Source organism: Pongo pygmaeus, chromosome 10 (genome assembly GCF_028885625.2).
Source record: "Pongo pygmaeus isolate AG05252 chromosome 10, NHGRI_mPonPyg2-v2.0_pri, whole genome shotgun sequence".
Lineage (NCBI taxonomy): Eukaryota > Metazoa > Chordata > Mammalia > Primates > Hominidae > Pongo > Pongo pygmaeus.
Window position 1 is genome coordinate 66606116 of NC_072383.2, and position 17859 is coordinate 66623974.

The 17859-nt window shown below is 39.0% G+C and overlaps 1 protein-coding gene across 3 annotated transcripts in view; it reads left to right on the forward strand.

Annotated features, from left to right (window-relative positions):
* NUP107 (nucleoporin 107) overlaps nt 1-14872 on the forward strand; it is a 56506-nt gene extending 41634 nt beyond the window's left edge. For all 3 annotated transcript variants that reach the window (XM_054443541.2, XM_063646492.1, XM_063646493.1), the window contains 8 exons: nt 3334-3484; nt 3831-3943; nt 4873-4975; nt 5684-5844; nt 6939-7064; nt 7461-7574; nt 13997-14164; nt 14539-14872. In XM_054443541.2, the coding sequence (XP_054299516.1) occupies nt 3334-3484; nt 3831-3943; nt 4873-4975; nt 5684-5844; nt 6939-7064; nt 7461-7574; nt 13997-14164; nt 14539-14646 (1044 nt within the window). In that variant the 3' untranslated portion in view covers nt 14647-14872. The remainder of the gene's footprint in view (nt 1-3333; nt 3485-3830; nt 3944-4872; nt 4976-5683; nt 5845-6938; nt 7065-7460; nt 7575-13996; nt 14165-14538) is intronic.
* The last annotated feature ends 2987 nt before the right edge of the window (nt 14873-17859 follow it).

A 17859-nucleotide genomic window follows, 5' to 3' on the forward strand; every position in this document is an offset into this window, starting at 1 on the left:
TCCCACAGTTGGCCCTGCAGAACCTGCATATACGAAAAATCGGCCTTCCATATTTGCAGATTTCACATCCAGATAATACTGTATTTTCTAAGTTGAGTTGAAAAAAATTTGTGCAGAAGAGGACCTGCACAGTTCAATCCCATGTTGTTCAAAGCTCAACTGTACTGTATTCTTACGATAATGTAAGTTAGAGAAAAGAAAACATTACTAAGAAAATCATAAGGGGCTCATCGAGGTGGCTCATACCTGTAATCCCAACACTTTGGAAGGCAGAGGCGAGAGGACTGCTTGAGTCCAGACGTTTGAGATCAGTCTGGGTAACATAGGGAGACCTTTCTCTCTACTACAAAAAATGTTTTTAAATTAGCCGGGCACAGTGGTTCATATCTGTAAACCCAGCCACTCGGGAGGCTGAGGCAGGAAGATTGAGTGAGCCCAGGAGTTGGAGGTTGCAGTGAGCTATGATCTTGCCACTGCCCTCCAGCTGGCTGACAGAATGAGACCGTCTCAAAAAAAAAAAAAAAAAAAACCAGTCAGGCCGGGCGTGGTGGCTTGCACCTGTAATCCCAGCACTTTGGGAAGCAGAGGTGGGTGGATTGCTTGAGCCCAGGAGTTCAAGACTAGCCTAGGAAACAGCGAAAACCTGTCTTTTTTTTTTTTTTTTTTTTTTTTAGACGGAGTCTTGCACTGTCACCCGGGCTGGAGTGCAGTGGCACCATCTCAGCTCACTGCAGCCTCCGCCACCCAGGTTCAAGTGGTTCTCCTGCCTCAGCCTCCCGAGTAGCTGGGATTAAAGGTGCCTGGCTAATTGTTTGTATTTTTAGTAGAGATGGGGTTTCACTATGTTGGCCAGACTGATCTTGAACGCCTGACTTCATGATCCACCCCCCTCAGTCTCCCAAAGAGCTGGGATTACAGGCGTGAACCACCACACCTGGCCTGGACCTGTCTTTTTTTTTTTTTAAGTTTAAAAATTAATAAATAACTTTTAAAAGTTAAAAAAAAAGAATAAATAATAAAAATCATAAGGAAGAGAAACTACATTTATAGTACTATACTGTACCTGTTAATACTGTAAGTTTATGTTGTCTGTTTACAAGATGAATTGTCTGTTTGAAATGGACAACCACAGTTACAGATCTCAATCTACAGTATATCAAGCAATTCACCTTTTTCTTGTAATCTCATGACTTTTCTCTGCTTCTTGGGAGAACTTCCAGTATCACTACTGGCACTTTGCATGGCTCCTATGGTGTTAGTAAGGGTTTATAGTATTGCATTAAAAAAACACGAGACCTGGGAAAGATTACTTTTTATTGCAGTATGCAACTGAAGAGACCAACGGCTCTTCAGAGATAATTAGCATCACACGGCATTTTAAATGGATACTCACAGCACTTCAGCTCACCCCAGTAGTGGCAGGAAGTGGCTATAAAGTTATTACAGTAGTATAGTATCTACTACAGTTAGTTGTATGCAGTTATGATTTAATACTGCATCTGTATGCTTGTTTACATTTCTCTAGACCACAATGTATGGTCTGTAAATGTGTGTACGTTTTGATAAATTTTAACTTTTTATAATAGATTCATATATATTTTATAGTAGTAAGTGATAAAATAGACCGGAATCTACATATAATGGATTTATGACATAACTTTTTTTTTTTTTTTTTTTTTTTTTGAGATGGTGTCTCACTTTGATGCCCAGGCTGGAGTGTAGTGGCATGATCTTGGCTCACTGCCACTGCAACCTCTGCCTCACCGGGGTGAAGCGATTCTCTGGCCTCAGCCTCCCAAGTAGTTGGTATTACAGGCATACACCACCACCCCTGGCTAATTTTGTATTTTTAGTAGAGACAGGGTTTCACCACATTGGCCAGGCTGGTCTCAAATTCCTGACCTCAGGTGATCTGGCAGCCTTGGCCTTCCAAAGTGCTAGGATTACAGGTGTGAGCCACCAGCCTACCTAGCTTTTTCTTAATTTACTCAGTATTTCTAGGATGTTAATTTGTTTGTGAGTCTTTTTTTTTTTTTTGAGACGGAGTCTCACTTTCTCGCCAAGGCTGGAGTGCAATGGCGCAATCTCAGCTCACTGTACCCTCCGCCTCTTGGTTTCAAGCGTGAATATTTTTCAAATTGTCACAAATCTCCAAAAAATGTTCTCATATATATATATATTTAAATTAATGTTTATTTATTTAGAGATAGGATATTGTTCTGTCACTCAGGCTAGAGTTCACTGGTTAGATCATAGCCCATTGTAACCCTCAGACTCCTGGGCTCAAACAGTCTTCTCCCCTCAACCTCTCAAGTAGCTGGTATTATAGACACATGCCACCATGGCCAGCAAACTTATTTTTTATTTTTTTTTGTACAGACTGGGTCTCACTTGTTGGCCAGGCTAATCTCAAACTCCTGGCCTCAGGTGATACTTTTTTTTTTTTTTTTTGAGAGAGAGTCTCACTGTCACTCAGGCTGGAATGTGGAGTGCAGTGGAATGATCTCAGCTCACTGCAACCCGCCTCCCAGGTTCAGGTGATTCTCCTGCCTTAGCCTCCCAAGTAGCTGAGATTACAGGCATGCGCCACCACGCCTGGCTAATTTTTGTATTTTTAATAGAGACAGGGTTTTGTCTTGTTGGCCAGGCTGGTCTTGAACTCCTGGCCTTAGGTGATCCGCCTGCCTGAGCCTCCCAAATTGCTGGGATTACAGGCAAGAGCTACCAGGCCTGGTCTCAAGTGATACTTCTGCCTCAGCCTCCCAAGGTACTGGAATTACAGGCACAAGCTGCCATACCCAGCCAATTTTCCAATATATTTATCGAAAAAAATCCATGGTTCAAACCTGTGCAGTTTAAGAGCCAACTGTACTCACTTTTTGGAATTTAAAATTATTCTGGGCTGGACATAGGGGCCCATGCCTGTAATCCCAGCACTTTAGGAGGCCAAGGTGGGCAGATCACTTGAGCCCAGGAGTTTGAGACCAGTCTGGGCAGCATAGTGAAAAGCCATCTCTACTAAAAAAAAAAATACAAAAAATTAGCAGGGCATAGTGGCATGTGCCTGTAGTCCCACCTACTCGGGAGGTTGAGGTGGGAGGATCACCTGAGCCCAGGAGACACGTTGCAGTGAGCCATGATTATGCCACTATACCCCAGCCTGGGTGACAGAGTGAGACCCTGTCTCAAACAAATAAATAAATATAAAATAAAATTATTCTGTTTAGCAACACAAATCCACATCTGTATGAACCTCTCCTGAATACATTTGAAATTTTGAAGTATACTTTTTATTTTATTATTGACATACTTTGATCTTTTTCTATTTTTTAGCTTTTAATAAGAGAGAAGCATACAAATCTTATAGCATTTTATACCTGTCATTTGCCTCAAGACCTAGCTGTTGCCCAGTATGCATTATTTTTGGAAAGTGTTACAGAATTTGAACAGCGCCACCATTGCCTGGAGTTGGCTAAAGAAGCAGGTAAAAATGGTTGAAAACTTTGTCTTTTGGCCTTTCTAGGCAAATATTCATTTTGGCTGTAGTAACATTTGTCCTTATAGTTTTAAATCTTATTTCTGTTGAGGGGAAAAAAGGAATAAAATTTTCAGGGAATTTCTGTTTTAGGACTAAAGTTGCTTATGCTGTAACTCATATGTAAAATATCTTTTAATTCTGGCATTTTCTTTTATATAAATATCTTTCATATCTTACATATTTTATTTTTGAGGAATTACTGTTCAAAATTTACTGAATCATTATGACTATTTAGAGAATATTAGTATCAATGATTAATCTTTGTTTTTTGTCGCTTCAAAAAATTATTTAGATTTGGATGTTGCAACAATAACAAAAACTGTAGTTGAGAATATTCGAAAGAAAGATAATGGTGAATTTAGTCATCATGACCTGGCCCCAGCCCTAGATACTGGCACTACTGAGGTAATTTGGGATAGGGGGGCAGAGGTTTGTATAACTTCTAATAATCTTTTATGTTATTCCTTGGTGAACTTCTCCCTTCATAAAAAGAAGTTCTATTATTCTTTTTTAAGAATGTTTCTTTGTCAGCCCAGACCTTTTAAATTTAAAGTCTTATGTAAAGGATTACTTATAGTAGTATGTTAAAGGAGCTTCTTTAATAGAAAAAAATTCCAGCTTTGGCTTGTTGCTCATCAGGTTATTTTAAATACTTGATTAATCATTAACTTATGTATATTGCTTACTCATATTTTCAGAAAGGAATAGAAAGTTATATCTAAGAAAACTATTTTAGAGTAGCATTTAAAGGAATCACATGGTTAAGTTGGTGAGGCATACAATATATAATTCCATATTAATAATCCAGTAAGTTTTTTCCATAATTTATTTTTATTTTTATTTTCTTGAGACAACAAGGTCTAGCTCTGTTACCAAGGCTGGAGTGCAGTGGCGCTATCTCTGCTCACTGCAACCTTCGCCTTCTAGGCTCAAGCCACCCTCCCTCAGTCTCCTGAGTAGCTGGGATTACAGGCATATGCCACCATGCCCGGCTAATTTTTTGTATTCTTTGTAGAGAAGGGGTTTTGCCATGTTGTCCAGGCTGGTCTTGAACTCATGAGCTCAAGAGATCCTCTCACCTGGGCCTCCCAAAGTGCTGGGATTACGGGTGTGAGCCAGCATGCCCAGCAGTATTTTCTATAATTTAATAAAGAGCTATTAAATATGAAAATACACTAAGGAAAGTTAGATGCTTTCATAATTTTCTATAACTTGAGAGAAAATGATGTTTACTGGAAGTACAGGTGTAAGTTAATTCTACTAATTTGTAGAATATCTTTAAAAAAAAAAAAACCCTGATGTTCCTTTTTCTTTTTTTCCCCTTTAATAAATAGGAGGATCGTTTAAAAATTGATGTAATTGACTGGTTGGTATTTGACCCAGCGCAGAGGGCAGAAGCACTGAAACAAGGCAATGCAATTATGAGAAAATTCTTGGGTATGATATATTTTTATGCATCTTCAAACTCCTGGGCTCCATTCTTCTTCCTACCTCAGCCTCCCAAGTAGCTGGGACTACAGGCACCCACCACCACACCCACCTAATTTTTAAAAAATTTTTTCTAGAGATGGGGTCTCACTATGTTGCCTAGGCGGGTCTCGAACTCCTGGCCTGAAGCAATCCTCCCACCTCGGCCTCCTGAAGTGCTGGGATTATAGGTGTGAACCACCACACCCAGACTTTTTATTCTTTTTTAAAACATTTTTGTTCAAATTCGTGTATTTTTGAATTTGGGGCAGGGGGGTTGTTTTTTGTTTTTGATCCTTCCATAGGGAGGAGAAAACCAGCCACTCTTTATCTATCAAACCTGGTATTATGAAACAAAATATATTTTAATGGTGAATTTTCATTGTCCTAATCAATTTTGCAAATAATCTCAAGGCTATCCGACTTTGAAAAATGAATTGCTTTAAGACATTAGAAGTATGTAAAAGTAACTGCATTTGATGTATCCTTTTGTGATAGTATCACATTGAGATAGGAAAAAGCCAGTCTATCAGGTACAAAGATCACCAAGACCTTTACACCTTGGGCCCTGAAATAGTTACAGGTCACTGTAAAATTGGTAAACCAGTGATTTGATTCCTTTAGAAACCATTACAGAGAAGTCCATAGGCATTCAAAATTGTGTATCTTTTTTCACAGCATCAAAAAAGCACGAAGCTGCAAAAGAAGTATTTGTGAAAATTCCTCAGGATTCTATAGCAGAAATCTATAATCAGTGGGAGGAACAAGGAATGGAAAGTCCACTTCCTGCTGAAGATGATAATGCTATCCGAGAACATTTGTGCATCAGAGCTTATTTGGTGAGACTGTAAAGAAAGCCACAGATGTGCCTATCTTCATGATGATTTTTCAGATTCACTCTCAGAATTTGAACTTTTTTCTAGAAGTAGTGTTGGTTCATCTTACCTCTCTTGTGACTATAGTGCTGACTCATCCACAAGGGGATTGACTTCATGACCTTATCTTCATTAGCATGATTCTCTAATCAATGCTAACCAACCAAGATCATCTCACATGGTAGATAGTGTCTATGATGTCTGGAAATTATGTTTTCTTAAGATTTTGTGATGCATGTCTCAGCTTTAAATTTCTGCTTTTTTCAATAACTGAGAAAAAGCAAGATGCTCTAGGTTTGTTATGACTAAAATAGCAGCATACTCATTCAAAATTCATTCAAGGCCAGATGCGGTGACTCACGCCTATAATCCCAACACTTCGGGATGCCAAGGCAGAAGGATCACTTGAGCCTGGGAGTTCAAGACTGGCCTGAGCAACACAGTGAGACCCCTGCATCTCTACAAAAAAATAACAAAATTAGCCAGGCATGGTAGCATGTACTTGTAGTCCCAGCTACTTGAGAGGCTCAGGTGGGAGGATCGCATGAGCCCAGGGAGTTGAGGCTGCAGTGAGCGGAGATCATGCCTTGTCTTCATTAGATCATGCACTCCAGCCTGGGTGACAAAGCAAGGTCCTGTCTCAAAAACAAAAAAAAAATTTTATTCAATAAATAATTATGTAATTACAGTGGGTTAGGTAGTAGGGCCAAATCTGTGGATAGCACCCTATCCTTGCCCTCTAAAAACTAATAGTCTAGTTAAGAAGACATATACACATGCATATGTTACAGAGCAATGAATGTCAAGATACATATATGATCAGGGTGCTCAGATTGGAGAATATGCCAGAAAACACAATATATATACCTTGTTTGTCACTTGACAAAACATTTATTCATGATATGAATTTTTGGAGGCAAAAAAATATATATTGAACAGTTTTATTTCTTGATGCTGCAAAATTATTTCTAAGAATCAAATGTTAAAAATGTTGGTGAAACAATAAAAGTGAAAACTTTTGTTATTTTATATTTTGGTTTTTTTATTTTACATTTTAGGAAGCCCATGAAACCTTTAATGAGTGGTTTAAGCATATGAATTCAGTTCCACAAAAACCTACTTTGATACCTCAACCAACTTTTACTGAGAAAGTGGCTCATGAACACAAAGAAAAGAAATATGAAGTAAGTTAAATATGGATCTGGGATGTGCCTACTGCATCTTATAAATGTATGTTGTATATTTAAAGAGATCGTTTCTTCAGCAACTATCTTTCGATCATAACGGGTAATCTTCCTGTTAATGTCCTGCTTTGGAAGATGCATCTGTTTAGTTACTTTTCTGTAGTTAATTAACCAAACATGAAAAATGCCTTCAGGTGACATGAGCGTTCATTTACAAAGTTAACATTTTAGCGTTTTACTTAACTGCAGTCTGTTGATACTTATTTTTGTACTTGGCAGACTGAAACGTCAACTCTTTAGAATGATGTTCTATATGTATGTTCCTGTCTGTATTTTCCAAATACATTATTTATTGGGTTTTATCCATTATATGTCTGCCTTGTGTTTGTTTTGCAGATGGATTTTGGTATTTGGAAAGGGCATTTGGATGCCCTAACTGCTGATGTGAAGGAGAAAATGTATAACGTCTTGTTGTTTGTTGATGGAGGGTGGATGGTGGATGTTAGAGAGGTAAGCTGTGTGCATTGTTTATAGCCAAAAACCAAAACACTCACCATGTTCTTTTTTTTAAATGTTCTGTCTCTAAATGGGAGCATCTACAGATTTTACATAATTGTAGATATAGCTAAATCCCATGTTTTAAGCTAAACTGAAAATACTACCTAGGGAATGGGAATATTTGATTCTTGGATAAACTATTAGTTCACATTTACTATGTTCACACAGGATACAAAAATCTAATTTTTAAAAAATTATGGACCTAAAAATTTAATTATACATGTATGTCACTCCATTTACAGATATAAAGATAACTCGAGTAGTATCAGTAAGGCATAGCTAAGGTAGGGGCTTTCACCTCTGGGCTGTCCATTTTAATGACCTGGCAAACTTTTTAAAAATACTACAGGGTTCAACTCCCAGAGATTCTGGTGTAATTGGTCTGAGGTAGGGCTGGGGTTTATTTTTGTTTTTTTTAATCACCTGGAGTGCTTTAATATAATATATAGCCTGTGTTGAGAACCAGTTACAGAAGTATTAAGTGCCATAAGAAAGGCACAGGTTAAGTATTTTCTGAGTCCAGGAAAAGAAAAGATTGTTTCCACCTGAAAGGGAACTGGAACGTATACTTGAAATGTATAGCATTTGACTGAATCTTGAACATACTGGTAGAATTTGGATGAGCTGAGATGGGAGAAAGGAAGGATACTGAGATAATAGTCATATAAGAGAAAGATATTGCAGCTTGACCCTGGTGCATGACAGAAACAGTGAGTAGCTTGGTTTATCCTCTGTAGACCTGATGAGCTGAGAGCTGGAAATGCTGGCTTCTTGGATATTCAATGTGTTATTTTGAACAAAGAAAACAATAAGTGGTTTTTGGTATCTTTCCTTTTGCCATTCTTCATACCCTCATCTATTTAGTACTTTTTCTTTAATTTTAGCTACTGCATTTTTTTTTAGCCTGTCTTCTCTGACCAGAAGGAGGAAAATGAATACAGGCAGGACAGCAAACTAAATTTGAGCCCCTATTTGCCACTATTACTGATGGAGTAATTATCTTAAATGTCTCCACTTTATTTTTTCTTTTTTTGTTTTAGAGACAAGGTCTTGCTCTATCACCCAGGCTGGAGGACAGTGGCTTGATCATAGCTCACTGCAGCCTCAAACTTCTGGGCTCAAGCAGTCCTTCTGCCTCAGCCTCCCCAGTAGCTAGGACAACAAGCACACACCACCATGCCTGGCTTTTTTTTTTTTTTTTTTGACACAGGATTTTGCTGTGTTGCCCAAGCTGGTCTTGAACTTCTAGCCTCAAGCTGTCCTCCCACCTTGGCCTCCCAAAGTGCTGGGATTAGAGGCATGAGTCAATGTGTTGCCACCTTTTTTTTTTTTTTGAGAAAGAGTTTTGCTCTTGCTGCCCAGGCTGGAGTGCAATGGCACAATCTTGGCTCGCCTCCCAGATCCTCTTGCCTCAGCCTCCCAAGTAGCTGGGATTACAGGCATCCACCACCACGCCCAGCTAATTTTTGTATTTTTAGTAGAGATGGGATCTCACCATGTTGGCCAGGCTGGTCTCGAACTCCTGACCTCAGGTGACCCACCTGCCTTGGCCTCCCAAAGTGCCTGGGATTACAGGCGTGAGCCACTGCACCCAGCCAAGTCTCCACTTTTTATCCTAACGTTCATAATAGAACTCCTTTGACTCGTTTTAAACCTTCCGCAGGTTCCTCTGGCAAAACCTTTCTCATCTGATTCATGCTGATTCTCTTGAAGATAAAATTTTAATGTTGTAAAATGCTAATTAAGTGTCACTTAAATTTTGAAAAGACTTCAATGCTTTATTTATACATACATCTTTGCTATTCTAATTATTAATTAAGTAGATTAGGTAGTGAGAGCCACAAAATAGTCTGGGGGTCTCATAAAATTGGAGTTGAGGCCAAGCGTGGTGGCTCACGCCTGTACTCCTAGCACTTTAAGAGGCTGAGGTGGATGGATCACCTGAGGTCAGGAGCTTGAGACCAGCCTGGACAACATGGTGAAACCCCGTTTCTACTAAAAATACAAAAAAATTAGCCCAGTGTGGTGGTGCATGCCTGTAGTCCCAGCTACTAGTGAGGCAGGAGAATGGCCTGAACCCAGGAGGCAGAGGTTGCAGTGAGCCGAGATCGTGCCACTGCACTTCAGCCTAGGTGACAGAGTGAGACCCTGTCTCAAAAAAAAAAAAAATGGAGTTGAGATGGAAGGCAATGAATGATACACCATTTTGTTTCATCAGGGATTTTAAAATCAATATTTAGTCTCAATTATTTCTTTAAAACTAATCCAGAAAAGAGATTTCTTGAACAGTTAAATGATTAATAACATTTTAATCACCTTTGTTGAGCCTAATACTCTTACATAGTCAATGACGTAGGGCACTGTTCAAGGCCCCTGCTAACACTTGTCACTTGTATGTGAATTAGAAAATTGTAATTCTAGCTGGGAATGGTGGCTTATCCCTATAATCCCAGCACTTTTGGGAGGCCAAGGAGGGCAGATCACATGAGGCCAGGAATTTGAGACCAGCCTGGCCAATATGGTGAAACTCCGTCTCTACTAAAAATACAAAAAATTGGCCAGGCATGGTGGCTCACGCCTGAATCCCAGCACTTTGGGAGGCCAAGGCTGGTGGATCACAAGATCAGGAGATGAAGATCATCCTGGCCAATATGGTGAAACCGTGTCTCTACTAAAATTACAGAAAACTAGCCAGGCATGGTGGCATGTGCCTGTAGTCTCAGCTACTTGGGAGGCTGAGGCAGAAGAATCACCTGAACCTGGGAGGCGGAGGTTGCAGTGAGCCGAGATCACGCCACTGCACTCCAGCCTGGCAACAGAGCGAGACTCTGTCTCAAAAAAAAAAAAAATACAAATACAAAAAATTAGCCGGGTGTGGTGGTTCGCGCCTATAATCCCAGCTACTAGGGAGGTGGAGGCAGGAGAATCGATTGAACCCAGGGAGGTGGAGGTTTCAGTGAGCCGAGATTGCGCCAGTGCACTCCAGCCTGGGCAACAGAGGGAGACTCCCATCTCAAAAAAAAAAAAATTGGAATTCCCTTCCCTTACATAGATAGGTTCCATGGCAAGTGCACACGACATGTAAGACAGAACACAGGCTAGATTTCAGCCCCACTGACTTGTTTGGCCAGCCACCCTTGTACAAGGCACGGCTGACACAATAGCCCTAGCATTATGTGCTGTTTTCGTATAGCTACCCCTCAAGTTTTTAAATAACTGGAATAGGCCCCTTAGTGTTGGGGCTGGTGGCACAGAGGGATGGTAGAGAGAATGGAGCAGGTAGGTCATCTTTCACTACCTCTGCCTCTAGCACATTCTAGTCCAAGCCTCTACGTCTTCCCTGGCTTCTCACTGTTCTTTATACAATCGTTCCTTATACAGATGGACTAGTGACCCTTTCGGAATAAAATACATGCGACTCTCTAACCCAGAACTTTCTGTTGCCTTCTTATTGCACTGGGAATAAAATCTGTGTTTCTTTTCTTGATGTACAAGAGTATACATACTTTTGTTTTGTTCTTTTTTTTTAAACTAACCCCCTAATCTTGTGTCCTACTGCTCTCCCGTCACTGTATCCTAGCCTTCTGGGCCTCTTCATTGGTTCCCCTCTGCCTAGAATGCTCCTTCGCCAAGATATGTGCATGGATGACTTTGTACTTCTTTCAGCAGCTGCTCAAATGTTCTCTCTTTCAAGAACCTCTCCTCAACCCAACCACCCTATTTAAAATAGCATGTATGCATGTGTATACACACACACACACACACACCTGTCCCTTTTAATCTCCATATCCTACATTAGTTTTCTTCATAGCACTTAGCACAATCTGATATAAAACATATTAATTTATTTGCTTTTTGTATGTCTACCCTCATTAGACTATAACCTTCATGAAGGGAGTAACCTTGTTTTCTTTTATTTCTTTGACTCTGGCACTTAAAATAATGCTGAGCACATGGGAGGCTTTCAGTGGTACTTGGTAAATGAATGATACTGCATTCCTGAGGTGAATGTACTGTCTTCAGATTAGGAATAGCTGTAATATCAGTACCAATCAACTCTTGCTATCAACACATATTAGGTAATGAGTTTTTCTCACATGTAAGGCACTACATGGGGGGGCGCGGTGGCTCATGCCTGTAATCCCAGCACTTTGGGAGGCTGAGGTGGGTGGATCACGAGGTCAGGAGATCGAGACCATCCTGGCTAACACAGTAAAACCCCGTCTCTACTAAAAATACAAAAAATTAGCTGGGCGTGGTGGCGGGCACCTGTAGTCCCAGCTACTCGGGAGGCTGAGGCAGGAGAATCGCGTGAACCTGGGAGGCGGAGCTTGCAGTGAGCCGAGATCGCGCCACTGCACTCCAGCCTGAGCGACAAAGCGAGACTCCGTCTCAAAAAAAAAAAAAAAAGTGGAAATATCCCTAGTGGAAATAATCCGTCTGTTTTACATATTTACGGGCTATTTCAAAGCTTTTGTTCATTCAGATGAGAAAAATGTCTTCAGTTGTAGCAGAGCTGTTTATTTGCTTTTCCTTGTAGCAATTTGCTGGGTCTGTCAGCCATTACCCTGGATAGTTGCTGGCAGCCCACCCGCTAGTATCGGAATTCATTATAATTAGCAGAACAGATTGCCTGCAGCACACTGATATTATGGCAGCAACAGGATTTAGGAAAAGCAAGTCTGGGTCCATCCTGTGGGATAAGAAAGTAACCTGCTGCTTTTCAGGCAACAAGGAGTCAGAAGCCAGGGGCACCCGGCCTCTTTAACATAGAAAGACTACATTGGAGCACAAATGGAAAGGTCCAGAAAGAAGCAGTCCTCTTACTCTTACTGGGTTCTAGGTTGGGATCACTAATAAGAATTACAAGTAAAACCTTGAAGCATTTTAAATCCACCTCTGAAGGTAGCAAGTATCTATTTGAGAAAAGAAATAAAGGTGCTTCCCTTGTAAAGAAGCACTTTAATATTTGCTTTTATGTATTTATGCTTCAAACAAGACCAAAATATTGATAGTAATTTTTCCTGTGTTTGGAAACCTGACCTAAATTAGCCCAAATTAGTACAATTACTCCTTGGTATAATTACCAGATTATACTTTGTTGTTGATTAACCCCTCCACTTACATGTCCATTTGAAAAATGTTTTAGCAATTTAATATAGCCTCTCACATGAAGATATTTTTAGATATTCCATTAGGCTTTTCAAAGGAGCAGTTATTATTTTAGCTTGTCCTGTTTTTTTTTTTTCTACACTATTAGTGCTATTGATTTCCTTCCTATTTTTAAGATTATTTCAGAAATTGTAGTGTGTCATTTCTGCAATCCCAGCACTTTGGGAGGCTGAGGCAGGAGGATCACTTGAGCCCAAGAGTTCGATACTAGCTTGGGCAACATAGGGAGACCTCATCTCTACAAATAATAAAATTATTATTATTTTTTAATAAAAAAATTAGCCGGGCATGGTGGCACATGCCTGTGGTTCTTAGCTACTTGGGAGGCTGAGGTAGGAGGATCGCTTGAGCCCGGAGATCAAGGCTTCAGAGAGCCATGATTGCACCACTGTATTCCAGACTGGGCAACAGAGTGGGACGCTGTCTCAGAAAAGAAGAAAAAGGTTAAAAAAGAAAAGGAAAAAAAAAAGAAATTATGTGGTTGGTTACTTTTTAATTATTTTAATTTTCAAATTTGTTGTAAGTAAATGTAGTGGGCATAAGAGGTTTACTCTTTTTTCTGTACTTTTACTGTTCACATCGATTTTAAGAAAGATCCATGTATGTATAAAGGAATGCCAATTGTTTTTTCTGCTTGTTTTCCTCATATATCTGTTCTGACTCATTAATTGTATTATTCAAATCTATAGGTTCTGTTTTTCTGTTTTTAAAAATTATATAAGGAAATTATAAATTCCATTTTCCTTGTTTATAAGCAAAGTAGTCTGCAATGAAGTTGACCCTCCCAGTGTGCCCCTCCCCACATCGTTTTTTTCCCAGCAACAGTCATTGCTGTCAGTCTACTGTGTCCTCTCAGGCCTCCTTAGAGCTATCTTTATTTATATGTGTAAACATCCATGGGAGTGGTGATTGTTTTCTGTTCTGATTTTTGCTCTAATGATATTCAGTTTCTAACTCATTCTTTTTATGCATGTTTTTATTCAGGACATAGTAAGTTTATTAGAAATACAAATGCAGAAGCATATTATTTTCACTGTCATACCTCTAACCTCTCTGTAGTCTGCTGTGTTCATCTTCATACTTTTTTGCTGTTAAATCTTGTCTACCAATTACATTCTGGGTTTGATTCAGTACCTGGCTTTTCTTTTTGTAAGGATCTTTAGCTTAAATTGTTAAAATGATTTATTGATGTCTGTTTGTAGGATGCTGAAGAAGACCATGAAAGAACACATCAAATGGTCTTACTGAGAAAGCTTTGTCTGCCAATGTTGTGTTTTCTGCTTCATACAATATTGCACAGTACTGGTCAGTATCAGGAATGCCTACAGTTAGCAGATATGGTATCTTCTGAGCGCCACAAACTGTACCTGGTAAGTTCTAGAGCATTGTAGTTTTAAATTTTAATGATTTGATATGCTTTGTAGTAATATTAATTTTGTGAAGATGTGTTTACATTTGTAATTGTTCTTGGATTTTCTTAAAGTAATAGTCCAGTTTTAATGTTTTAATGTTTGTACTTTTTTCCCAAAATGTGTACATATTTGTAAGCAGTTAGAAATATATAGACTGACTCTGAGAATTCGCCTTGAAATTCCTGAACCTCTCTAATTTACTAGCCTCTGGCTACATAAATCTTAAAGAGGAATTTCTTCTTATATGAAGCTAATCAGATTGATTAGGTAACTAAGTTCATACTTGTCTACTTGTCTTTGTTCTCATTCTTATTTTTCTTTTTAAAAATCAGGTATTTTCTAAGGAAGAGCTAAGGAAGTTGCTGCAGAAGCTAAGAGAGTCCTCTCTAATGCTCCTAGACCAGGGACTTGACCCATTAGGGTACGAAATTCAGTTATAGTTTAATTTTTGTAATCTCACTAATTTTCATGATAAATGAAGTTTTTAATAAAATATACTTGTTATTAGTAATTTTTTCTTTTGCATTACCATGTAAAATTTAGACATTTGAATTTTGTACTTTTCAGAATATTATCGTGACACTTTGAACATGTAGGTATATCGGCGTTTCTCTGTATGCTTATTAATAAAACTATATAAAAATTAAAATTTTCTGTTTTTACAAATTCCAGGATTGTCTCTTTGTCATGTAATAAGAAAATTAAATTTTCTATTCTAGTTTTTTCTGTAATCATAAGCATTCTGATATTTTAAAATCATATAGATGATAGAAAGTAGATTTATTTTTAAGCCAGGTACGTAATTATTTATCATAAAATTTAGTATTTTTGAATATTAAAATTAAGAAGATGACTATAACAAGAATGTTTTCTAACATAATATGCTATTATTGTTTTAGTTATTTTGAACACATTTCTAGTTTAACTTTCATTTAGCAAACTTCCTATCAAAATAAGAGCATATAAAGACTTAGCGTAGTACCTGGCACACAGTAAGCACTGAATATATTGGAGATTACAGATCCAGCTCTTCTAATAGGGGAAATACCATAAGTACATTTAAAAAGTGTCATTTAAAAATACAAGTAGTGGCTGAGTGCAGTGGCTCACATCTGTAACCCCAGGACTTTGGGAGGCCGAGGCAGACAGATTACTTGTCGTCAGGAGTTTGAGACCAGCCTGGCCAACATGGTGAAACCCCGTCTCTACTAAAAAAAATACAAAAATTAGCCGGGCATGGTGGCAGGCGCCTGTAATCCCAGCTACTCAGGGGAGGCTGAGGCATGAGAATCTCTTGAACCTGGGAGGCAGAGGTTGCAGTGAGCCAAGATCACGCCACTGCACTCCAGCCTTGGGGACAGAGCGAGACACTGTCTCCAAAAAAAAAAAGAATTACAAGTTGTCTGAGCAGAAAGAACCTATCTCCAGCTGAAAAGACTCTCAGGAAGTAGTATTGGGTTGGGGTTTGAGTAATGCACTGAATTTGCAAAGGCAAAGAGTGACACAAGAGGGATGAGGTTCTATAGATTAAGAAATCAGTATGAGCAAGAAATAATAAATGCTGGGCATTATTATGAACCAACAAATACACCAAATAGGCTAGAGTGTAGGGCTTATAAACAGGAGACAACTAAAAGAATGTGATTCTAATAGAAAACAGTAATTCCCCAAACTTGCTAATCATCTAAGGAATTTCTTGAATATGTATTTATAGATGCCACCCCTAGAGACAGCTGGCTTGGGAAGCCTGAGATGGGATCAGAATTTGATCAGCTCTACATTATGTGCTTTTTCTGTTGTTGTTTCTCTAAAGAATTCATCTTGTCTTCCTGTTTTCTTTATTCTTACTAATATGCAAATGATTTTTACAGCTCATGCAGTCCTGTAATCATGATTATTGCTATGCTGCTTTGCAAAAAATAAAAACAAAAAATTCATACCAAAACAAATACAGACTAGATTTGGGGTGGGGAGGGGAAATAAGTGAGTCTTAAAAGTAGTTTTGTTACTTGTAACAAACTATATATATAGAAACTTTGTACAACCTAGGGTGACTATTTCCAAAGACTGTTACCTATTTGTTGAACAACAGTGGAGAACTACTTAGCCTAAATGAGGAGGAGGAATATTGTATGCTTCCATCGTAACCGTATGTGGGTAAATGGACAAGGTCTGTCATCTATTTAGGAACTTGTTTTGCATGCCCCCCACTCTGTATTCATCTTTTGTTGTGCCTTGTTTTTTGAATGTCCTTTAAAAAACACAACACAGAAACTCACTAAGATTGTGGAATTACAAAATTCCTTCAACCTTAGACTCTTAATTAGGATGCCCTCAAATGGACTTGTTTTTAATTTTTATTTATTTATTTATTTATTTTTGAGACAGGGTCTTGCTCTGTCTCCCAGGCCGGAGTGCAGTGGCATGATATCTCACTGCAAACCTCTGTCTCCTGGGTTCAAGTGATTCTCCTGCCTTAGCCTCCCTAGTAGCTGGGATTACAGGCGCCTGCCACCACGCCTGGCTAATTTTTGTATTTTTAGTAGAGACGGGCTTTTGCCACGTTGGCCAGGCTGGTCTCAAACTCTTGACCTCAAGTGATCCACTCGCCTCAATCTCTCAAAGTGCTGGGATTACAGGCATGAGCCACTGCACCCGGCCAACTGGACTCCTTTGAGTCCTTAGGGAGTCAATGTGTGTGTTGCTGCTTATTTAAATACAGTTCAGTTGGAGCCCCAAGAGTGCCAATGTGCTCCTCACAATTCCCAAATGCCTCTGTCTTCCTGAACACCAGAAGTGGTGGGCACCTGAGTGGGAAATTTCAGGCAACTTAATTTAGTTCCTCAGTGCCTACTCTTGAAGAACTGGGTTTTCATTCTAGAGGAGAAACTCAGGGAAGGGTGTGTTTCCTATCACAGGTTCACATACTAATTTTTAAAAACTTTTATTGGTGTGACTTATGCCAAGGAATTATGAAGACTTCTTCCTTGAGTATTGCATGAAGGCTACAAAGTTGGAACAGGCATGTCCTGGGTATGAAAGTTTTAATTTCCCTACCTCATTTATTTATTTAATTTAGAGATGGGGGTCTCACTATGTTGCCCAGCCTGGCTTCAACCTCCTGGGCTCAAGCAATCCTCCCATGTCAGTCTCTCAAATAGCTGGGACTACAGGCCCACGCCACCATGCCCTACTTCCTCATTTATTTTAAATTTTTTGTACCACAGTCTCTCTCTTTAATTTTATGACTGCTGAGTTAATCCTAGACTCTGTCTTAAAACTAAGAATTGACATATTGGCAGGAACAGCTGAACATTCAAGATGTTTTTGTGATTCCTTTTTTAAAAATCCCCTTTTGTACCTGTAATATCTACAATATATAATCTTTCTTTATCGACTTAAGGAGGAAGGAGAAAGGAAGAACCTGACTTCTGTGTGAAGGACCTTACTGCAATGTCGATCAAGACTGTTACTCAAAGTTGTATCTCTTAGTCATTGCACCTGACCTGATCCGAAACATATATATATACATATATATATATTTATATGCACCCCTAGAGACAGCTGTATATATATACAGTTTTGCCAGGTTGTGCGTTTTTTTCTCGAGTTGTAAGTGAACACAATAGCACTTGTTTACGTTGTCAAGGGGA